Below are 22543 nucleotides of genomic sequence, written 5' to 3'. Positions count from 1 at the left end.
CAAATGCTTGAGAATATTAAAACTGTACCGTAATGGGCTCTTTGGTCCACATTGTCTGTGCCGAACAAGATGCCAAGTTAAATTAACCTGCATGTGAACTGTAACTCTCCATTCCTTGCATTTTAATATGCCTATCTAAATGTCACAATCATATCTGCCTCCACTATCACCTGTGGAAGCGTGTTCCAGGCACTGATCACTCTGTGTCAAAACAAAAACTTGCCCTGCATATCTTTTGAAACTTTGTCCCTCAACTTAAAGATACACCCTCTTGTCTTTGACATTTACTCCCTAAGGAAAAGGTTCTGACAATCTACCCTTTCTATGTCTCAGAATTCTATATACTACGATCAGGTCACCCCTCCATCTCCGTCATTCCTATCTTTTTATTTGTATGCAGTCATTCCATAGTGAATTCCACAAGTTCCTAATTAAAATCATACCACACAAAAACGGTTTCTGATTTTAGAAAAATCTGACACAAAATTATTGAATAACAGAAAATGATCGAACCATCCGAAATGGGAATTGCATACTAATCATTTACCATTTGTTTGTTTTTTCAGGAGAGTGATTTCCTTTGCCTTGATGAAGAAAATTATTACATTGATAATGAAGAAATCGATTCAGTTATTAATTATTATGGAGAGAACTCATTTTCAATGCCAGACGAGAGAAAATTGGGGCATGAACCCAAGCCTAATGAATACAACCAGGTTTACGAAGGTAATTCTGCAAAAAGAGGACCTACGGACAATTTAATTGATCTTAATAAAACACTGGTTCAAAGAACACATCATGCAGCAAAGCTAGAAAAGAACTCTGATAAAGACCATCTTGCAAAGAGTCTAGCACATGATGAGAATGTGCAAGTAAATGAATTTCTTTCACCAACTGAACATCAGAACGATTTAAGTGATGAAAGTGTCTCCAGACAGACAGATAATGAATTTGACCTAGTTAATCTTCCTGATACTGTGCAGAGTAAATATATTGGTTTTGAAAATGATGAACATCCAGGGCAGGAAATCAGTGAAGATAACCCTCTGATAATGGAACGTAGCGATATACCTAAAGCAGTACCTGAGGAATCCAACTGGATTGGATCTAGAATCAGTGGGTGGTTTGGTGTGGGAAGTAATGAGAATGAAAAAAAGGTTGTGGAACCCACTGACGAGCCGATGCAGCTAAACTCTTTTATAAGTCGAAAAATTCCATTAGACTATGAAGAGAAGACTGTATTGTCAGAAGAGGAAAATAATAACATGTATTCTGAGGATAGAGGAGTCCTTGGCTTGGGAATGTCAAGCTGGAGTGAGGGTTTGTCAAAATTGTTAAACTTCAACAGTGATTTACCAGAAGATGTTTTATCTACCAATGAAGGTGAAAAAAAGCATCAGAATGCAAAATTGTATCTGGATGACTCACCAGATCCAAGCAACATATTTGTAGCTGAGTCAGGAAACAAAATATCTGAACATTCCGTAGCAGATGATTCCAGGCTAAAATATAGTCAATCAGAAAATATTGACACAGATGAAAAAAATGTAATGGGTCATGCTATATCATTGTTTGGTTTAAGTGACAAATTATGGTTTGGGCAAACCAATAAAGCCAAGAATTCAGACATGACAGAAAGCACCAGGGAAGAAAATAGCAATGATAATGACAAGTCAGAATCCTGGTGGCCTAATTTGAATGTTGTTAATGATATCTTCAGATTTGGTGGTGATAATGGGGATCAGACAGGTAGAACTTTGGACACACAAAATGCAGGTGGAAATGAAAAGAATTCAGGAGAGACGGATGAATCAAATTCACCATTTAGCCAAGGGAATGAAAATCATGTTCCTTCCTTACCGGATGAAAATGAAGCAGCTATTAATGAAAATAGCAAGGAAATGACATTGGATGTTGATGGTTCAGTATCAGGAAGGGCTTCCTTTGGTTTGAAAGATATATTAATATATGGTCAAACCGATGAAGATCTATTTGTTTCCAGTCCACCAGAAGAATTAACGAAAAGCATCTTTAGGGATGAAAAACAAAATACCATGAATTCTGAGTCTGAAGAGGGTTCTCCCATGTTGAAGTTAGTCACAAGTAGAGTTGCATCAATTGCTGATTCAATAAAAAATGAAGATGCAAATCAGTCACCAAAACAATGTCTAGATGTGATGGAGAGTGATGTTACCTGTCAGTCTGAATACTTGCAGCAATCTGAAAAAGAATACAGGGAAACTGAGAATGAAATCACACAATCTATAACTGGGTTAAAAAACAACCTGGAAAGCAAAACATCAAAGTTAGAAGAATTACTAGAACAAAATGTAATACAAGATTCAGATTTCATCAATCCTAATATGTTATTGACACAGGAACATCTCCACGAGGATCTAAGTTTGCAAGAACATTTAATATACATTTCCAAAAATGATCAATCTATTTCAGATTATACCAAGACTAAAAATCTATATTCTGGTGAAAAAGTACTTGGCGAACAGGGGGATTTGCAAAACCAGGATCTCGCCTCAGAAGTGGAACAAATTACTATCGTAAGTGAACATGATCATTCAGCATCAGATAGTTTGTCTGAAGAAGATACATATTTGACTATGCTTTCTGAATGGGCACTGAATAAAGAACCAGGTTCAGAAACTGCAATTATTACTGCAGCAGATAATGCAGACCATTCAGCATGGGACAAATTGCAAGTTGAAGGTGAAATTTTACAAGATAATCAGTGTCTGCCAGAGGAAAAATTACATCGTAAGCAACAAATGCGACAGCAAGAAGATGTTATACCAGCTTTGGAATCTGAGCAGTTCAATGTTTCAGGTAACAATAAGCTTTTATTCCAAACACAAACTTGTAATGAACAGCAAAATGTCAATTTTGAATTTAATGAAATTCCTCTCTCTAGTCAAGTTATTCCATCTTCGCAGAATGACTTGTATGACAAAGAAGCCTTTACACCAGTTACATATTTAACTTCTGCAAAAGAGCAAACTTCAGATCATTACAGTTTGTTATCTGAGAAGGATGAAAAACAAGAGGAAATGTCTCAATTAAGTGGTCACAAAGGGGTCACAACTAACAATGTAAATGCTCCTTCATTAGAGAGAGAACGATTTGATGAAACATGGCAAGTACAATTTCTGCAGCAGGTTTACTATCGGACTGGGGATGTGACACAGGAAAAACTATACAGAGATAAAAAATCCTTGGAGCGTCAAACCTTGACATTAGAGTCTGAATCCAATCAGCATACATCGGTTCATAAGGAGAGCTTGCATGGGAAAAAACCGATCAGGAAAGAATGTCATCTCCCAAACTCAGCATCTTATGAGCTTGCTTCAGATGCTGACTACCCGTCATCAAAAACGCACAATGAGCGAAACTTGGAAGTAAAACAAACATCTTCTAAATCAGAACCTCAAGAACCAGAAAATCAATCTGTTGATTTAGAATCTACTGTAGATTCGTCAGAGGAAGTAATAACTGCACCTGTCATCAGTAAAACCACTGCAACAATTGCAAAAAGTAATCATGTGCATATTTCTCACGAACTTGAATCGACAATTGTAGTTGTGAATTCATTGTCTCCTGAGGATGCAAATCCACCGGTAGAGCATTCTAGTAAATATCAAGACATGGACACTAAAATTAAACCACAGCATGTTGTCAAGGACTCCAAATATAAAATAAGTGATAGCAATGCAGAAACTGATTACGCAAGTAAAGAAGGAACAATAAAGTTGTCCACTGAATCCATTTCTGCAAACTTGCTGAAAGATGAAACACTAAATTCTGAAAAGCTGATAATGGTCTATGATTATAAAACTAAAGAGCCAAGCAAGCTATATGCACAAATTAATGCCAGTCCAGATGCCACCGCTGAAAATGTAAATGGAATCATTTCAACAATTAAACTTGAAACTGGTGCTGAAGACAAATCACTACCATCGAAAGGTATAGAATCCAATGACTTTCAGGCTAGTGTTTCCTCATTCCAGAGAATAGGGTCACAAGTAGGCTAAGTTAAAAGTCCACCTTGAGAAGTTCAGAGTACTGTTGACAGTATACAACTTGATAATTATTTAATTTTTCTTCAAAAACACAAGATTTTTGCAGTTACAATCTATGGAATGGTGCTTTCAAAAAGTTGAGTTGACACAATTGCGCTTCTAAGAGAATGATGAAAAAAATTACAATAAAACTGATAATCTGCCACCTTTGGGACTTTGCTGGTGCACAACTACCAGATTTTCTGGACAATTAGAAATTGCTCCTGTTAATACCCCCATACTTTTAACTTGCTTTTTAAAATTAAGATATTATTTAATGTTTCCAGTGATCGGTAAGTTTTAAGGGAGCACAAAAAAACAGAACCCTAGTGAATTTGAAAGGGAGTATAGGAAACAGAGTCCCAGGAAGTTTTAAGGAAGTGCAGGGAATACTTTCCAAAATAACCACTTTTTAAGAGGTGTCTAACAAAAGAAAGACCTCAAATGTAATAAAAGCTATAAGATATTCTAACTGCCACTAAAGTGAAAATGCATCTCAAATGTATCTAACTCAGGCATTTGATCTAAAGCATTGGGAATTGACCATGGGATTAGGACATATTGTGTCTTTTAAAAGACAAGAACAACCACTTTTTAAAATTTGTTTTTGATTTGTATTTGTGAGGGTTTATGATTTGAAAAGGAAAATTTGTACACAAGGGCAGCATCAGTTCCAGATCATACATGACAGTCACTTACAGCATTAGAATGTGTCTTAACTCTACGATCCCAGTATCGGAAAACCCCTCCTAGCAGTACAGTGATGCAGCTCAGTGTCAGAGACCCCAGTGTGATCCTGACCTCGTGGTGCTACCCACTTTGCACATTCTCCCTTTGACTGCGCGGGTTTCCTCCGGGTGCTCCGGTTTCCCTCTCATCCTAAAGAATTGGCTGCTGAAAAATTGTCCTAAGTGTAAGTGGGTGATAGAATCTGGGGAGAAATTATAACTAATGGCATGAATAAAGTTGAAATAGATTAGTATAAATGGGTGGTTGATAGTCAGCGTGGACTTGGTGGGCCAAAGGGCCTGTTTCCATACTGTATTTCTCTATCTCTGCCACGATAGTGGTTACTTTTCCAATCTTCTATATGGGGTATTCTTGAATTTATTGCCAGTTCACATCTATAGAGCAACAAGATGCATGACAGGTGTGCAACTCAGCTATCATTTATTCATGAATCATTATAAAAAAATATTATTGTTGAATGTAATGTAACTCCTGCTGGCTGTTACCACCAACCACCCTTCATGTAAGAACCCAAACTTTGAAAGGTGATCAAACATGGGGTAATCACAGCTAAATATAATAATTTTCTTGCACTTATAGTACCACTTGTAATATTAATGTTGAATGAAAAGGCCTGGAAAGTTTCCCAACACTACCGCAGAGGCTTGAAAGGAGAAAAAAATCCGGTATCCACGCAGTTGAAACAGAAATTTTCATCTTGCAGATAGATAGGGAAGGAGATGACTTAGCATGATCTTAAAGTAAAAAAAATATTTGGTACTTTACAGGAAGGATGTCTTTAACTTAGAAAGCGTGCAGAAGGGATTCACCGGGAAGTTACCCAGGCTTGCAGGCTTGAGTTACAGGGAGAGTTTGGATCGGATGGGCCTTTTTTCTTTGGAATGTAAAAAGCTGAGGCATGACCATTGTGAGGTGTGCAAGATCATGAGTGGTATAGATAAAATAGTCAATCTTTTTCCCCAGAGTAGAGGATTCTAAAACATGAGGCATAGGCTTAAGGTGAAAATGGAGATTTAAGAGGGACCTCAGGCGGGAGGGGAAGGGGCAACTGTTTCACCTGGATGGTAGTCAATATCTGGAATGATATATTTTAAAAGCTATTTTGGACAGATATATAGATAGGAAAGGTTTAGAGAGCAATGGGCCAAATGTGACTTGCCCAGTATTCAAATTTGGTCATGGTTGGGTGAAGGGCCTGTTTCTATGCAGTACAGCATATTCAGGAAATTTAAATTTAAGGAACATTGCAAATTCAGTGGAAGCATGTGGTAGCAATGTACAGCAATGAGGCAGACTTGGCATCACTTTTGAAGTGTTCTGTTTTGCCCCTTCCCCAAAGAAAGGTCAAGCAAAGGACAGCTTCTTTCCTAAAATAGATGCAAAGTGCTGCAGTAACTCAGTGGGTCAGGCAGCTTCTCTGGAGAAAAAGGATGGGTGACTTTTCGGGTCGGTACCCTTCTTCAGACTCGAAACGTCACCTATCCGTTTTCTCCAGAGATGCTCCCTGACCTGCTACGTTTTTGGTTAAATAAAACAGCATCTGCAGTTCCTCATTTCCACAGATCCTTTCCTATTGAGGTGGGGGTATCTGAAAAGGTCAGGTCATTCTTTTAATTGGATGGGTGTGAAACTGGTGAAACCCGAAGACAAAATACTGCAGATGCTGGGAATCCGAAAGAAAACATTACATGGAAGCTGCGGAACATCTCTGCTAAGAGAAACAGTAAAGGTTGCAGGTCAATCATGTTTCATAACAATGGGATAAGTTGGAGATTTATATAATAGAACTTCTGATGAGAGGGAGAACGGACAGAAACAACACAAGATGAGCTGCAATGGTCAGTGGGCTGTGCAAAACTTTACTTTGTAATAAACAACTTTATAGATAATCCAGGATCTACGGAATATAAACTCTGTGCGTGTTGGGTCGTACCAAAATTAATTCACCAGCATCATTTATGGAATCCAGGCGTGAAGTGACATGCCACATATGGTGGAAAATCCTCATCTGTGCCAAGGTTCCAGTGATGCAGTCAAGTTGCGCATGTCTAAGCCAAACTCCTGATAAAGGTTTGGGTTTATTATCATGTCTACTAAGTATACAAAGCTTTGTTTTGTATACTATCTAACCAGATCAGATACTAAAAATATAATCAAGTCAAACAACTTCTTAGCACTGGACTTTGTCAATGGAACTAGTCAAGAGAGTCAAGAGTGTTTTATTGTCATATGTCTCAAGCAGAATGATACTGGATGGTACAGTTTTCAGGCTCCCATATCTTCTATGGTAGGAGTGAAATGAGTGTAGTGGCCAGGGCAGTGTGGGTATCTGATGATGCTGGCTGCCATTTTGAGGCAGCGACTCCTGTAAATCTATTCAATGGTGGGGAGGTCAGTATTTGTGATGGACTGGGCAGTGTTTACCACTTTTTGCAGTCTTTGCTCCTGGGTGTTCAAGTTGCTAAACCAGGCCATGATTATTACAATGCCTTAGTGATTAATACAATACATTGTGCACTATAATGTCCACAATAGGATAGAGGTGATTCGAACTGTTTATGATTTGGCTTATGATAGGACTGTTCAGAAGCCTGATAACAGAGGAAAATAAACAGTTCCTGAGTGGTGATGCACATTTTCAAATTTCTGTTTGACATATATATATATATATATATATATATATATATATATATATACACATACACACACAGAAAGAACAAACAAAAAGACAATAATAGTGAAAAAATACAAAACGAGTGCCCGATGGGAACAGGGAGAAAGAATGAAAAACCCATGGCAGCAAAATAAATATAGCAATTGAAAAATGAATTTAAAATTAGAGGAAAGCCATCACACGAATTATTAAAATCACAAAGGTCAGGTTAAGTGTTTCGAGCAGTAACCCTCAATCTTTTCAGTTTTATTAAAATGAATTAGAATTATAGTTTTAGATTTTGTTCACATCATGGTGTCCACATGAAAGCAGTAGTTATGTTAAATTCATTGTGTCCCTATCATAATGTGTCATGCACAATACTTTGCAGAATGTTTGCTGTTAACTTTAGATAGTTATTTTCAGGGAAAGCATCTGAAACCATCTAATATCATATCTGTAAATAACTGGAGACGAAAAACAATTAATTTTTTTATTTTGCAGATGCTTTCAGTACAGATGACAATTTAGGCACGGGAGTTGCAAGTAAAGAAATTCTTGATAAAACTATTCAAATGAGCAAGCATGGACAGGAGCAGATGGAGACCATAGACTTGGGTGTAACGGAGAAGGGTGAGCTGGACTTGGTGGTCAAAATAACTGATTCAGATAACATGGCTGCCGAGGCTGTGGTGGAACATAAATTAGGAAATCAATTACAGAAGGAATCACGGGATCTAAGAAATGAGGAACCTGGTCACTACCAGACTGAAGAGAAAACAACATCCTCATTGTCCTCAGGTGATATTAAAAAACCATTGGCAACTGATGACCCAAAAGCTGAAACATGGACTGACGATGACATTGGTGAGTGTAAATAACAAAACTGTTAGTGTGCATAGTGGTGTCTAAAGACAATATTTTTTACATTTATCATTTTCTTAATAGAATACGAAACAAGTGTTCAGGAAGCAGCTGGCCATATTTTAGGCAGCATTGTCGATGTCGTTTTACAGAACTTCATTATAATAGTTGATCATTTCAAACTAAATGTAAGTATTTATTTAATTGTACATATTGTTTACATTGTAAACTGGAAAAATATTGCAATAACATACAATATCACCGTTGACTGTTATTCTAGTTACATGGATATGTTTCAATTATCCAAATGTTACTTTATAGCATTTGTGATATCCTTTTCCCTTCCCATGTGACATTTTTTACTCTGTTCATTTCCTTTTCCCACGTGATTCATTCTTGAATGTAGGTCCATGGACGACAATGCTTCCATTCAAGAGCCCATTTGAAGGGGGATACTGTCAGCAGATTATTCAGACTATTAATTAACTCTAACCCTTATGCTCCTGGTGAAGTACTATTATTTAACACATTTCTAAACCCATATCTACTGTATCACAAGACCATGTAGTTCACTATATAACCTGCTTTGCCCCTGGATCGTTGCCCGTGAATATTGCTAACACATTCATATACACAATATATTTTGACCAAGTCATTCAGCACTCTTCTGCCCATCCATTTTCCATCCATTCATTCATAAACTTAAATCCACCTCAGAAACTGCAGCAATCTGCTGAGCTAACAAAAGAAGTTAAGATTTAAGCAGAAGTTGCATAAAGATGCCAAGAAAAGTAGCAGTTTAGAACTCAATGAAAATGGGCCATGGCGCCACGGTGGTGCAGAGTTGCTGCCCTACAGCGTGACTACTGGTGCTGTCTGTACGGAGTTTGTACGTTCTCCCCGTGACCGCGTGGGTTTTCTCCAAGATCTTGGTTTCCTCCCACACTCCAAAGACGGACAGGTATGTAGGTTAATTGGCTTTGTGGAGTCAAGGTAAGAGCGTTCACGTCGCGGCCCTGTTTCCACCAATCTTTCCATCACCACGCACAAGAAGCAACAAAACAGACACCATTGTATGCAGATGCTGAGAAGTGTGTTCAGCTTTGGTGAACAACTTCTAATCTTGTGTGTGGACTCGATAAGAAGAAGATTGGCTTGGTGAATGTGTAAATTGGCCCTAGTGTGTGTAGGATAGTGTTATGCACCTGTCCGTCTTGGGAAACCTGAACGGAAACCTCTGGTGACCTTGCCCGCGACTCAAGATTTTTCATGAGGTCGCCGGAGGTTTTGGTCACTTGCCTGGAAAGCCTCGAGCTGGATCGACCGAAGCGTTAGCTGCATCTACCGACCAAAGATCCTATAGGATCTTTGCTACTGACCGCGTGCGCGCGCGCGCACACACACACACACACACACACACACACATTGCGAAGGTGGGGGCCATGGAGAGCGGAGGAGCGCTGTCTGCGCGATGAAGAGGAAGGTAAACGGCTGCCATAGAGCACGGTAAGTCCTTTAGAGAGCGCGGGGGGAGAGAAGGGGGGGGGGGGGGGGAGAAGAAGGAGTGGAGACAGTTTTAAGAAGTTTAATAAAGTTTAGTGGGCATTTTACCTTCCGGTGGGTCTTCTAGGTCGTGAAACTCCAATGAGCCAATGAAAATGGCCGGTCAGCGAAGGAGATGGCCTTCGACTGCCTGTAAATAGCGATCCCACTTCACTGGCTTCGACCAAACAGCAACCTATTTTTAGTTGAGGCCGGTTTTGATTATGTTGAAACAATCGAAGCAACCTAGAAGAAGCCTCAACCACGCGGAAACCACTTTCAACCATTAGGGAGAGTGATCAAAACCTCTGGCGACCTGATGGAAACCTTGGGTCGCGGGCAAGGTCACCAGAGGTTTCCGTTCAAATTTCCTAAGTGGGACAGGGGCATTAATGTGCGTGGATGATCGCTAGTAGGCGTGGACTCAGAGAAGTAATGAGAAACTGTCGGAACAGGCCCTTCAGCCACTAATTATGATTTAAAACTAAACTAGCATCTGCCTGCGATATATCTCCATTCCCTAACTGTACATGATCCTTTTTAGATGCAACTCTAGACCAAGTGCAGACTCGTTGGGTCTGCTTCCCCAATGCAAGATTCCACCACTCACCTAACGCAACCTGTTCCCCCAATGTATTATTGCACCACTCACGCATTGCTCCAACTGCTCATTTCTCCTCATCCCCCAGCACTCCCTCCTCTTCAATCCCTCGAGATGGAGGGATGGTAGAGAGGGAGGGGGGGGGGTGTAGGGGAGGGGGGGTAGAGAGGTGGAAGGAGGGTGAGGGGGGAGAGAGAGGGAAGGGGGCAGAGAGGGAGGGGGGCAGAGAGTGTGGGAGTGAGGCTAGATGGTAAGGGGGTAGAGAGGGAGTGAAGACGTGGCACGAAAGCTAACACATGGCAGTTGACAAGCATGAGCCTCGATCGCACATGATCCAGGCCACACAGTTTGTGTGCGTATACGTACGCGCATACGCAAACAAAATACCGTGTGGTACGTACCTTTGTTAGGTTCCTAAAAATGAGCTCAACAAATTCATGACCCCCGGAAAAAAACCCAAACGACCCCCCCGTTAAGAACCGCCGCCCTAGGGTGCAGGGAGTGGATTCGTAAGTGTAACGATTGAGAACTTGTAAGAATGGTGATTAACGTGCACCTGATGTGCCAAAGGACCAGTTTCCATGCTGTATCTTTCAATCAATCAATCAAGCCAAGGCAGGCCCAAGCACAAGAATGATGGCGTGGGTGTCTTCTCCCCTAGGTCTTCCCACCCCATCCCATCACCTCCCTTATTCCTTCCAGTAGTCCCAATATACCTCGATAAACCCTCATTACACACCCGATGCCCACATTTACCCCACTCCCATTTACCCACCTCACATTCACCATCCCCATGACGTTTGTGCCCCCACCCCCCATTGCTCCTCATTACAGGTCCATTGCAATCGCCCATGCTTAGCCCCCACACCCAATCATTCTCACATTACACCCCCTCCCATTACAGGCCCGTTGCACCGTCCCATGCTTGACTCCCTCCCCGTTATACCGACCGGCTTGCCCACAACACCTCCCTCCTCATTACCTCCCTCCCCCGTCATTCCCACCTGCTCACCCAAATTACCTCCCTCCCTCCCTCCCTCCCATTGCCCCTCATTGGCAGTCCATGGAAAGTGCCCCATTTGTAAACAAGTCATTACCATTGCCCCCTCCCCTCCCCTCAGTCCTACCCCGCCGCTGCTGCCCGTCTGGCCGGAAGACGCGGCCACGGACGCTGCCCTTTGCCTCGGAAGCGGAGGCTGCGCTTTAAAGATGGCAGCGGGCCCGGGGCACCCGTCGGATCCACGTCCCGACTGAGCGGCGGAGGGACGGGCCGGGCCGGACCGGACCGATCTGCGGGCAGGCGAGTGCATTACCCGCGGCTACTCACGGACCAGCTGCCGGCGATCGCCCACGATTTTCTGAACACGTCGCTCTCCCGGCCGGCAAGTAGTTGGTGACGCCGGTCCAAGGGATTGGGCACTGCCCCTTCTCTCCCCGATTCCCCACTTGCTCCCTCTTTACGCCGCCCCCCACTCTCCTTCCACCCCCACACCAATGGTGTCGGCAGCAGGGAAATCTGGTCGTAGATGCTCTATTACCTGGTTGTCAAATTACAAAGGATATGAGTTTTTTGATTGAAAGGTACGGCATGGAAACAGGTCTTTTGGCCCACTGTCCACACCAATCACCTGTTCTATGTTTTCTCACTCTCATGTCTACTCGCTACACATGAGGTGCAATTTGCAGAGGTCAATTAACTTACAAACCCGCACATCTTTTAGATGTGGGATGAAACCAGAGCACCCAGATGAATCACACAGAGAACGTACAAACTCCACACAGACAGCACCCCAGGTCAGGAACAAATCTGGCACTCTGGCACTGTGAGGCAGCTGCTCTACCAGCTTCTGGCATGACATCTGTTCTGAGAAGTTATACCTTATTGGGAGTGTCCTTTCCTTATCTAACCGATCCAACATATGGATCTATTCAACAATATTGCAGTATTAACAATGTATGTCACCTAAAGCTGCTTTAATGAAGTGCTAGTAAACAACACTTGACACCTCTCACTTTAGCATCCACTCCCTACACACTGGGGGGAATTTACAGAGATCAATTAACCATTATTGTCATATGCCCTGCAACGGAACATTTAAGTTCTTGTTTGTGGCAGGACAACAGATGTCAACAAACATAGTACTCAGTCGACACCATAATAAACAACAAAAAGTTGACAATATAAAAACAAACAAACAAAATAGTGCAAACACAAAAAAAACAATGCCCCCAAGCCCCTAGTGCAATCGAGGCAGTTCTGAGCCATTTGGGAACACAGACAAAATGTAATTGAAAGAGTTTCGAAGGAACAAAGACGTGTTTAAGGGTCAGCAGCAGAGGAAATAGAATAGGTGCTGAGTAAGGTGGAAATAGCTAATCATACGCCACTAATATGTGTTCTGAGGATCAGCAACATGATACCAGATTGACAACATACTTTTCTCCCTCATCATGTTTCCCCTTAAGTACATGTATGCGTGCCAGCATGACTATCATGTGGTGGGAATTTCCACCAATATAACAAATGTAGATGTTCTAAATTTTATTTCTGGAGGTTTTTTTAAACAAATATCATTCAATTTTGGGCTGCATTTCAAGTGGACTTTTATAAACATTCCCCATGGAATTTATTTCAAGGACAAAAAATATTCCACACCATTTATTTGTAGACGCAAAGAAATACAGATGCTGGAATCTTGCATAGAACACAAAGTGCTGGAGTAACACAGCAGGCCAGGCAGGATCCGTGGAAGACATGGATAGGCGAGGTTTCAAGTTGGGATCCTTCTTCAGACTGAAAAGGGTCTCAACCCAAAATATCATCTATTCAGGTCCTTCCAAGATGCTGCCTGACCCGCTGAGTTACTTCAGCACTTTGTGATCACCACACCATTTAATTTAACCTCAGTTGTAGAATATCTTACTAGAACTTTTTTCAGTTATCATAAGTCTCTCTGCTCTAATCATAGTTCTGCACATGTATTTTTTCTTGTGCTTTTCCTTTGCCTGAAAATGGGGTAATGTGTTTTTCTACCTTTTTATGGCTATTTACCTTCATTGTTTATCTGTAGTTCCAAGTGCCAATGCACCCCGTCGAGAAAATCTATTTTCTCTTATGTATATGGCTTCCTTATTTTTACCGACTGAAACATATCACTTTGTATATGTTTTAAAATTGATTTGCCAGTAACATAGACATTTTGATACATTTTCATCATACTGCTCTTCTGTGCCACCAATGTATCGTGAATGTGATATGTCCACTTGTTTAATTATCTTTCTAATTTTTATCTTTCTAACTTGTTTAATTATCTTTCTCATGGTACTTTATTTGTCCCAAGGTACAGTGAAATTATTTTTTCTGTGCAATTCAGTACGTTTCACTATACATAAGCACTTGGAAACATCTCAGGCACAGTACAAGTGTATAGCAGTTATAGTGTATAGCAGTAGTATAGATTCAGTGACATTTTCAAGTCTCAGTTTGTAAGTGCGGAGTTCTTGACCTGACCATGATGGCCCATTGTCCTGTTTGATAATGTACTAAGTTTGGCCCCTACTGTTGTGAGCAATGTCTTTTCTGTTACTCTTCCCCGTAGCCTCAATATTGTTAGATCTGCGAATCCATATGGTATTGACTTTACCTTGATGTCAATATTTTACTTGCAGTCCAATCAGACAGTGATGGATATTTTGTCTGAAGACCCAGGAGCTTCTACAATCCTACGGGGTCCTCGCACTGAGCTGTTTCTGATTTCATTTCTGTTGGGGATTATCACTGCATTGCTGTTCATCTACAGGACATGCCAAGCAGTAAGTACTTGCATGTGTTAATTACTTATTTCACAGTAGTTGGACAACTAAGTGCACGTGAACCACCTCCTCCGCTGCATCTCAATTTCTCCGTCTCCACCACATCTGCTCCCAAGATGAGGCTTTCAATTCTACTATATCCGAGGTGTCCTCTTTCTTTAGTAAACGTGGTTTCACCCCTACTATCACAAATGGATCCCTTACCTGTGCTTCCTCTGTGTCTTGCAGTTCTGCTTTTGTACCCCTTTCCCACTCTACCCCTCCAGAAGGAACCAGGATAGAGTTCCCTGGTCCTTAACTTTCACCCGATCAGCCTCCGCATCCAACACATAATTTTCCGACATTTCCGTCACCTCCAACATAATCCAACCCACCAGTCATATCTCCCCATCCTCACCCCTTTCCGCCTTCCACAGAGACCACACCACAAAATTCCTTCGTTCACTCATACTTTCTCACCCAAACCACCCCTTCCCCAAGGATCACCCAAACCACCCCTTCCCCTGCCGCTGCACAAGATGGAACACCTGTTCACTTTACTACTTTCCACTCCTCCATCCAGGGACCCCAGCAATCTTTCCAGGTGAGACAGAGGTTCATGTGCACCTTCTCTAATCCTATCTACCTCATCTGGTGTTCCCCATGTGGCCTCCTGTACATCGGGGTGAACAAGCGTAGACTCGGCGACCGTTTCACCGAACATGTGCTCAGTCCGCCAAGGCCTAGTGAATCTCCCGTTTGCTAACCATTTCCTGTTCTCATGCTGAACTTTCCGTCCGGGGCCTCCTCCATTATTACATGCTAACTGGGAGAACAGCAGCTCGTATTTGACTTGGGAAGCTTGCAACCCAACAGTATGAACATTGAATTCTCCAATTTTAGGTAACTACCAAAACTACCCCCCACCCCCACTTTTTTTTTCTCCCCCTCTTTCCAAGTTCAAGTTCAAGTTCACATTTATTGCCACATGCACCAATTAGGGTACAGTGGAATTAGATTTACCATGCAGCCACACAATCAAAAAGAGCACAATACACAATAGAATATAACATGAACATCCACCAGGGTGGAATCAACATTCTTCACTGTGGTGGAAGGCAATAACGTTCAGTCAGTCCCCCTCCTTTGTTCATCCATGGTCGGGGCCATGAACCATCCGCAGTCGCCGCTACTGACGGCCCGATGTACAGGCCCTCTCGTCGGGATGATCGAAACTCTGACGTCAGGACGGACGGACACTCCCAAATTGGAGGTCCCGAATTAGCCGCTTCCTAACTTCACGATGTTATAGGCCGCAGGCCGGGAGTTGGAGCTTTTCTCCAGCGATTCCCCGGCAAGGGATCCCAGACTCCGCGATGGAAAGTCCACGCCGTGCCCACGGCTAGAAGTTCCGCAGACCACAGCCCTATTATGCCAAAGTTACCAGGCCAGCGATCGGAGCACTCATTTCTGGCTAACCCGGCAAGGGTTCGCCCCGCTCCGCGATGGAAAGTCCACGCCGCCCCCCGCGGCTAGAAGCTCTGCAGACCGCGGCTTCAGGATGTCATAGTCTGCCGGCAGCGATCGGAGCACTTCTTCCGGCGACCCCCGGCAAGGGATCGCCCGACTCCGCGATGGAAATTCCACGCTGCGCCTGTCGCTGAAGCTCTGGGCCTGACTCAGAGAAAGGCCGCTCCAATCCAAGCTGTTAGGCCGCGAGGGAGGCCGAAAATGCGACTTGGAGAAAAGTCGCATTCCACCTAGGTAAGTGACTAAAAACAGTTGCCCCCACCCACCCACACTAAAACACACTAAAACACACTTTCAGACATACTAAAAACAAAAAAAAGTCGAAAGGACGAACAGCTGCTAGCGAGGCTGCCACCACCCGATGATGTGTCGGACTTCCCTTGGACTTACATCTATTTTTCCCCTCCCACCCCACCTACATCCCTTCCTCTAGCTTCACAATTTGTCAGTCTTTAATCCTTTTGTCTCACACCTTCTTTCTTTTCATATCTGTCCTTTGGCTACCCATCTACCCCCCCCCCCCAACCCCTCCTTCCCCCTCACCTGTACTATTACTTGGCAGGCTTTGTCCTGCCCCTCCTCTCCTGCAGCTTTCTGCCCACCCCCACCTCCACACCATAATAATTCTGAAGAAGGGTCCCAACCTAAAACGTCATCTATGCATATTATCCAGCACTTTTGTATTTTTTTGTAAACCAGTATCTACAGTTCTTTGTTTCTACTAGTAACTGTTACTGTCTTGCACGCTTTTTTTTAGGTGAAAAGCAGAAGGTACTTGGGTAAGTCACTACACGTTTATGTAATATTCTTATTCAGTTAATTTACCCTGCAATCTGATATTTTAAGTTTGCTATATTTTTATATTTTTTTAGAGAGAGAGAAACAACTTGCAGAAACAGTTTCTCAACTGATTGAAGCAAAATGCAAACTTCTTGAAAAACTGAGTAATTGTAAGCAAAAGGTTTGTGCAACTTTTACTCCGGTTTTGTGCTTTTTTGTTATTTGCAACAATTTGAATTGTCACTCGTATTATATGATACAATGTCAGCATAGTTTTGATGATGCTATTATAAACTGCGTTAATCTAGTTACCATATTTTATTTGAGTTTGCTTCTTATAGTTATTTTCAGTGGAAAGTGCACATTCCATGCCTAATTGAAATTAAAATAGGGAAATCCTGTAATAATAAAATCACTTTTTTACTCTGCTTCATGTCACTTCAGAAATTGAATTGCATCAGCTACTCTAAACAGTCTTCATGTGTAACCAAATTAAAGACCATGCTGGCTCTTTTGCCCATTTGTCCTCATTGGGGCTATCCTTTTGTGCCTTGCCTGTTAGGTGTCTGTCAAAATGCCCCTTAAATGTAATAATTGTATTTGATTCCACCATTATACCTCAGATTTCCTTTAAATCTCTTACCTCTCACCATAAAATAGTCATCTTGTATTATATACCCTTACCATGGGGAAAAATGTTTGACTATCTACCCTGTTTCACTGTCTCCCCTGTTTGACTGTTTACCCTATCTATGTCACTCAATCTTGCATACTTCTGTTGCCTCACTTCTCTGTTTCCTTTGCTACTGGGAAAGCAAGTCCAGCTTATGCAAACTCTCCCCGTAACTCTGCAAGGAATATATTAACATTGAATTTATGTGTGTCATTGAATTCTGGGCGGTGCCTGTGAGTGGTGCTGTAAATAGATGTTTTCAGTAACAACTTCGTAACATTGGAGACTTGTGATGTATTGCACAACCTGTCTATCTGTTCTGTTGACATTTTAACTATCCAAGCAAATGTGTCCGATGAATGGGTTGGTTGGTTCTGCAATGGTGGAAGTATCTTCCAACCATGAAGTTTGAGTACAAGCTTGATCCATATTTTGAGAATGGATTATCTCAGTATGGTTGATCCATTACTTTTTATGGCTATCCACATTCATAATACAAGAAGTATCATGGTGCTTCACTGAATGTGCCTTCAGAGCAAAGGCAGAATTGAATCAACTCTGAAAATTGTGATCCGATCAGACTTAAAAATGTCTTTACAAATGTAATATTTATTTATACACAGCATTACACGACAGTACTAAAGAATTTTTTAAAAAATACCCTTTTTAAGATTTATGTAACTGATGTGCTACTGCATCTTTAACGTGTAGATTTTCACAGTTTAATTTAGTTTTTTAGTTTTGTTCAGAGATACAGCACAGAAACAAGCCCTTCAGCCCACCAAGTCTGCACGAACCCGTGATCCCCGTTACACTAGCTCACACTAGGGACAATTTACAATTTTTATTTTATGGAAGCCAATTAACCGACAAACCTGTATGTCTTTAGCATGTGTGAGGAAACCGGAGCACCCAGGGTAAACGCACACAGTCATAGGGAGAATGTACAAAATCTGTACAGACACCACTCAGAGTCAGGATTGAACTCTTGTGCTGTAAGACTACAACTCTACCACAGTGCCACCACACCACCCAAATATAGTTTCCAAATGTTTCCATCCTGATGAAAATAAATTCAGATCAATCTCATTTATTAATTTGCCCCTAATTGACGCTGTTGTCCTCTTGTCTTTAGTACAGTGAATTTGAAGCATCTGTTGAAGAAGCAGCTGTTTTAAAACAATCAACAGAAACAAAGACTTTGTATCTTCAGGTAAGAATAGTTAAATAAGCTTCTGGAAAATATTTTTTATTACCCAGAAATATGTGCTTGAAATATGACAAATTAAAGCAAAATGATTATGGAAAGGGGTGTATTATAGGGATTGTTGTTATGATTGTTTATATTAAAGATTGTTATATTAAAGTTTATAATTGTTTATATTAAAGAATAATGAAGTGAATCTTATGGAATCACAAGAAACTGCAGATGCTGGAATGTTGAGCAAAACACAAAGTGTTTCAGGTTGGGGCCCTTCAGTCTGAAAAGGGATCCTGAACCAAACGGTGACCGTCCATTCCCTCCACAGATGCTGCTCTCACCTGCTGAGCTCCTCCTCCTGTTTTGTGCAAGTCAATCTCACACTTGAATTAAGATTGTTCAATATTGATTGAGGTCCTTTTTGATAAAGTTTCAGTAGAAAGAAGTTATCCTAGTTTCCATATCATAACAAAAGACAGTCAAATCAAGTTTTAGGATTAAGCACTTCTTGGTCTACTTGTATTTATTGGCAATTATATTTGTGAGCAGTTTAATAATAAAAACTTTTTTTTTAGGAAACGTATGCCAAATTGGAGCAGTCCAATCACACACTTAGACAATCAATTGATCAGTTCACACGGGATTTAGAGAGAGAAAAACAAACAAGGTCTCAACAAAGTAATCTGGTATGTAATAATTCAACTGTTGTTTTAACCCACTATTGACTAAACTTATAGATATCTACAATGATCAACTGTAAAAATTATAATCTAGATTCTCTGCAGACAGTTGTACTTTCTTCCATCCAGATTACAGAAATTCGAGCAAATTTAATTGCACTGGAAAATGAAGATCAAAACCTCAAGACCCAAGTAGAAGAGGTGAGGATAGAAGAAATTATAAAACACTGCTGTGGTGTGGCAGAAGAAACACTTATATTCCTCTTTGTATTTTAAGGCTAAAAAGGAATTAAAAGAAGTTCAGGTTAATGATACAAGATTCCAGGAATTTATTCAAGCTGAAAAAGAAGAGAATTATCATCTCAAAGAAAGCAACGAACAGGTGGGATTGATATATTTTTTTACCAAACCTTTTATATCAACTCTATTGAATAAAAGCAACTTTGTTCTTGAGCAAGGTACACAAAATTGCTGGAGAAACTCAGTGACTTGAGCAATTTTCCACTGAATTATGCTTACTGATGTATGTACAGCAATGGTAAGTGTAATGACAATGATACGAAGATCTCGAGTTTTAGATGATTACAAAGTATCTTATTTTGACCTGATTTAAATGTTTTGTTCATTGTGCAGTATTTTCCATCATTTTCTGGACCATCTTGGAACATAGAACAGGCTGTTCAGCCTAATATGTCTGTGCGAACACACTGTCTCCAATAAATGAGTTTGGTATGACTTTGGTAATCTCGGGCAGATGGGCCTCGTCAGCCTGGGAAGGCAGTCCATCCAGGAGAGGGATTTAAAACCTCCACTGCCTTGTGGCCATATCCAGTCATGGAAAAGGCTCCTGGAGTAAACCTCAAGAAAATCCTAAGGCTGTCCGTCGTTGTCTACAACCTCACTCTGGCAGTTCCTGCGATGGCGCTGGTGCCAAACTGTAACGGCCCTGCTGTTCCTTTGGATCGATCAGCGACGTGGAGAGGGGGGACGTGCTGCATGGGCAACAGCCTGTCCTCCATATGACATCACCCAGGCTTGCATCAGACCACACATCACCTGCAAACTAGGATGCATCACCCATGGTCAGTCATGACCGAGGGGGGCCTACTACTATTCCAAAAAACGCAAGGAATCATGGGATTTGTCAAAGGTCAAAAGCGAACGAAGCACTGGTTGCATGAACTGTGTATAAATTCTTATCTATATTCATAATTTATGTATAAAAATATATTTAATCTGAGGAATGGGGGTGCCAGGTAGAGGGTGAGCGGGGTGTAACAGCGAGAGAGAGAGGGGACCGATGCGGGTGGGAGATAGGGGAGAGACATTCTCGGCTGCTGCGTGCACACAGACCTGCGCCTCATCCGCAGCTAGGATCGTCCCCGGCGCCGCAAGCGTTGCTGAACCACCACTGGACTGCTCCCCGCTTAGTGTCCCATCCCCGCCCAGGGGGCGGCTGGAGACGTCCGGGGCGACCCGGGTGTGCAGTTTTGGTCCCCTAATTTGAGGAAGGAGATTCTTGCTATTGAGGGAGTGCAGCGTAGGTTTACAAGGTTAATTCCCAGGATGGCGGACTGTCGTATGCTGAGAGAATGGAGCGGCTGGGCTTGTATACTCTGGAATTTAGAAGGATGAGAGGATATCTTATTGAAACATATAAGATTATTAAGGGTTTGGACACGCTAGAAGCAGGAAACATGTTCCCGATGTTGGGAGAGTCCAGAACCAGGGGCCACAGTTTAAGAATGAGGGCTAAGGCATTTAAAACGGAGATGAGGAAACATTTTTTACACAGAGAGTTGTGAGTCTGTGGAATTCTCTGGTGGAGGCGAGTTCTTTGGATACTTTCAAGAGAGAGCTTGATAGGGCTCTTAAAGATAGCAGAGTCATGGGGATTATGGGGAGAAGGCAGGAACACAGTACTGATTGTGGATGAAGGGCTGAATGGCCTACTCCTGCACCTATTGTCTATTGTTTATTCACGGGACACTGGCGGCCCCAGGCCCACAGCCAGCGAGGAGAAGAAGCGCCAATCCCAGCTCAACTCTGCCTGGCCAACCGACAGCCCCAGACTGACGGGACATCGGCGGCCCCAGGCCCACAGCCAGCGTAGAGAAGAAAGCCAACTCCAGCCCAACCCCCGAGGAACCCCTCCCCGATGGGCCGGGAGCCGCCAGCCGCACCCCCTGCCCCACCCAGCAGTCGCCTGCCAACCCCCCACCCCCCCCCGGCGCCGGCGAATGCCGAGCACCAGCCACCAACACAGAGCTGCAGCAACTCAGCTGGACAGGCAGCAAAGTTGCCTGACCTGCTGAGCCACCGCAGCACCCCGTGTGCATCCCCGTCAATGACCGGCGCTCGGTCCCCGCCGGCACCGAGGAGGCCAACCGACAGCCACTGGACAAGGAGAGAGGCGCAGCCGATGGTCCCTGGCCCGCCCGGGAGCCGGAGCAGAACCAGGCCGGAGCCAGCACCATCCCTCCGCGCTGGCTGCAAGTCTGGGGCCGCCGGCGCCCCGCCAGCCCAAGGCCACTCCATCCACCCTCCGTCAGGGACGGGGCATCCGAGAGGGGACGGGGACGGGAATGGCCCAGCAGCAACTCAACAGCGTCCGCAGCACCGGAGACCCAGGCTCGGCCTCGACCATGGACGAAACGCCGGTCTGCACCCTCGCTCACTCACCGAAGCATAAAGCAATATAAATGACAAAATCATTGTAGCTTTGCACAAAGGAACAATAAATACAACTAATTCAATTTGAAAGTAGTATTTTCTTACCTAGAAGTATCAAAGCTGGGAAATACGGATGAAACGAAGGTTCAGCTGCTAAGCTACCAACAATGTTTATGGCGAGTGACCTATGACCTGGGCATGTGCAGTCGAAATACCAAACTCGCTTATTAAACTAATCCTTCCTTGGGAATTTAATTACTAATTGGGGTGGAAGATTGCAACCTTCACATGGTACGCCCTGTTTCAACGAATGCAATCAATCCGGCGTGCACAATCAAATAAGATCAAATAGAACAAGTTGTCCTGCAACCTTAGGCTGTACACGCCATATGCAAGGAGAACTAGTTATAGTTAATATCCTCTATTCTGGGCAGTATCCTGGCAAACCTCTTTTGTAACCTCTACAAAGCTTTCTCATCCTTCCAGTAATGGGGAAACCAGATGTAGCCGAAACAAAATTCGATAAAGTTGCAACGTGACCTGCAATTTACTGTCCGAAACATGCTGAGTGTTAGAATCCAGATCCACTGTACAATTACTTGCTGGTCATTTCTCAGGACTTGAAATACCCAAATCATCGGACCTCCGAATTTTCTTCCTCCTTCATTAAAAAGGTTTAGTGCCACATCAGCACTGAGAGAACAGTTTCTATCCACTCTGTCTTTCTTTGTACTTAG

The 22543-nt window shown here is 42.5% G+C and overlaps 1 protein-coding gene across 7 annotated transcripts in view; it reads left to right on the top strand.

Moving 5' to 3' along the window:
* mia2 (MIA SH3 domain ER export factor 2) overlaps positions 1–22543 on the top strand; it is a 77302-nt gene that overhangs the window by 6040 nt on the left and 48719 nt on the right. For 3 of the 7 annotated variants that reach the window (XR_004413092.1, XR_004413093.1, XM_033027156.1), the window contains 10 exons: positions 567–3972; positions 7975–8337; positions 8419–8522; positions 14147–14290; positions 16557–16578; positions 16672–16760; positions 18388–18465; positions 19029–19139; positions 19263–19334; positions 19411–19515. Coding sequence is in view for 5 of the 7 variants with exons in the window: in XM_033027156.1 (XP_032883047.1) it covers positions 567–3972; positions 7975–8337; positions 8419–8522; positions 14147–14290; positions 16557–16578; positions 16672–16760; positions 18388–18465; positions 19029–19139; positions 19263–19334; positions 19411–19515 (4494 nt within the window). In the remaining 2 variants the exon portion in view is untranslated. The remainder of the gene's footprint in view (positions 1–566; positions 3973–7974; positions 8338–8418; positions 8523–14146; positions 14291–16556; positions 16579–16671; positions 16761–18387; positions 18466–19028; positions 19140–19262; positions 19335–19410; positions 19516–22543) is intronic. The other 4 variants (XM_033027157.1, XM_033027159.1, XM_033027160.1 and 1 more) reach the window with 4 other exon arrangements.

The sequence above is a fragment of the Amblyraja radiata genome, chromosome 9 (assembly GCF_010909765.2).
Source record: "Amblyraja radiata isolate CabotCenter1 chromosome 9, sAmbRad1.1.pri, whole genome shotgun sequence".
In the NCBI taxonomy this organism is placed as follows: Eukaryota; Metazoa; Chordata; class Chondrichthyes; order Rajiformes; family Rajidae; genus Amblyraja; species Amblyraja radiata.
This window is presented reverse-complemented; position numbering and strand designations above follow the sequence as displayed.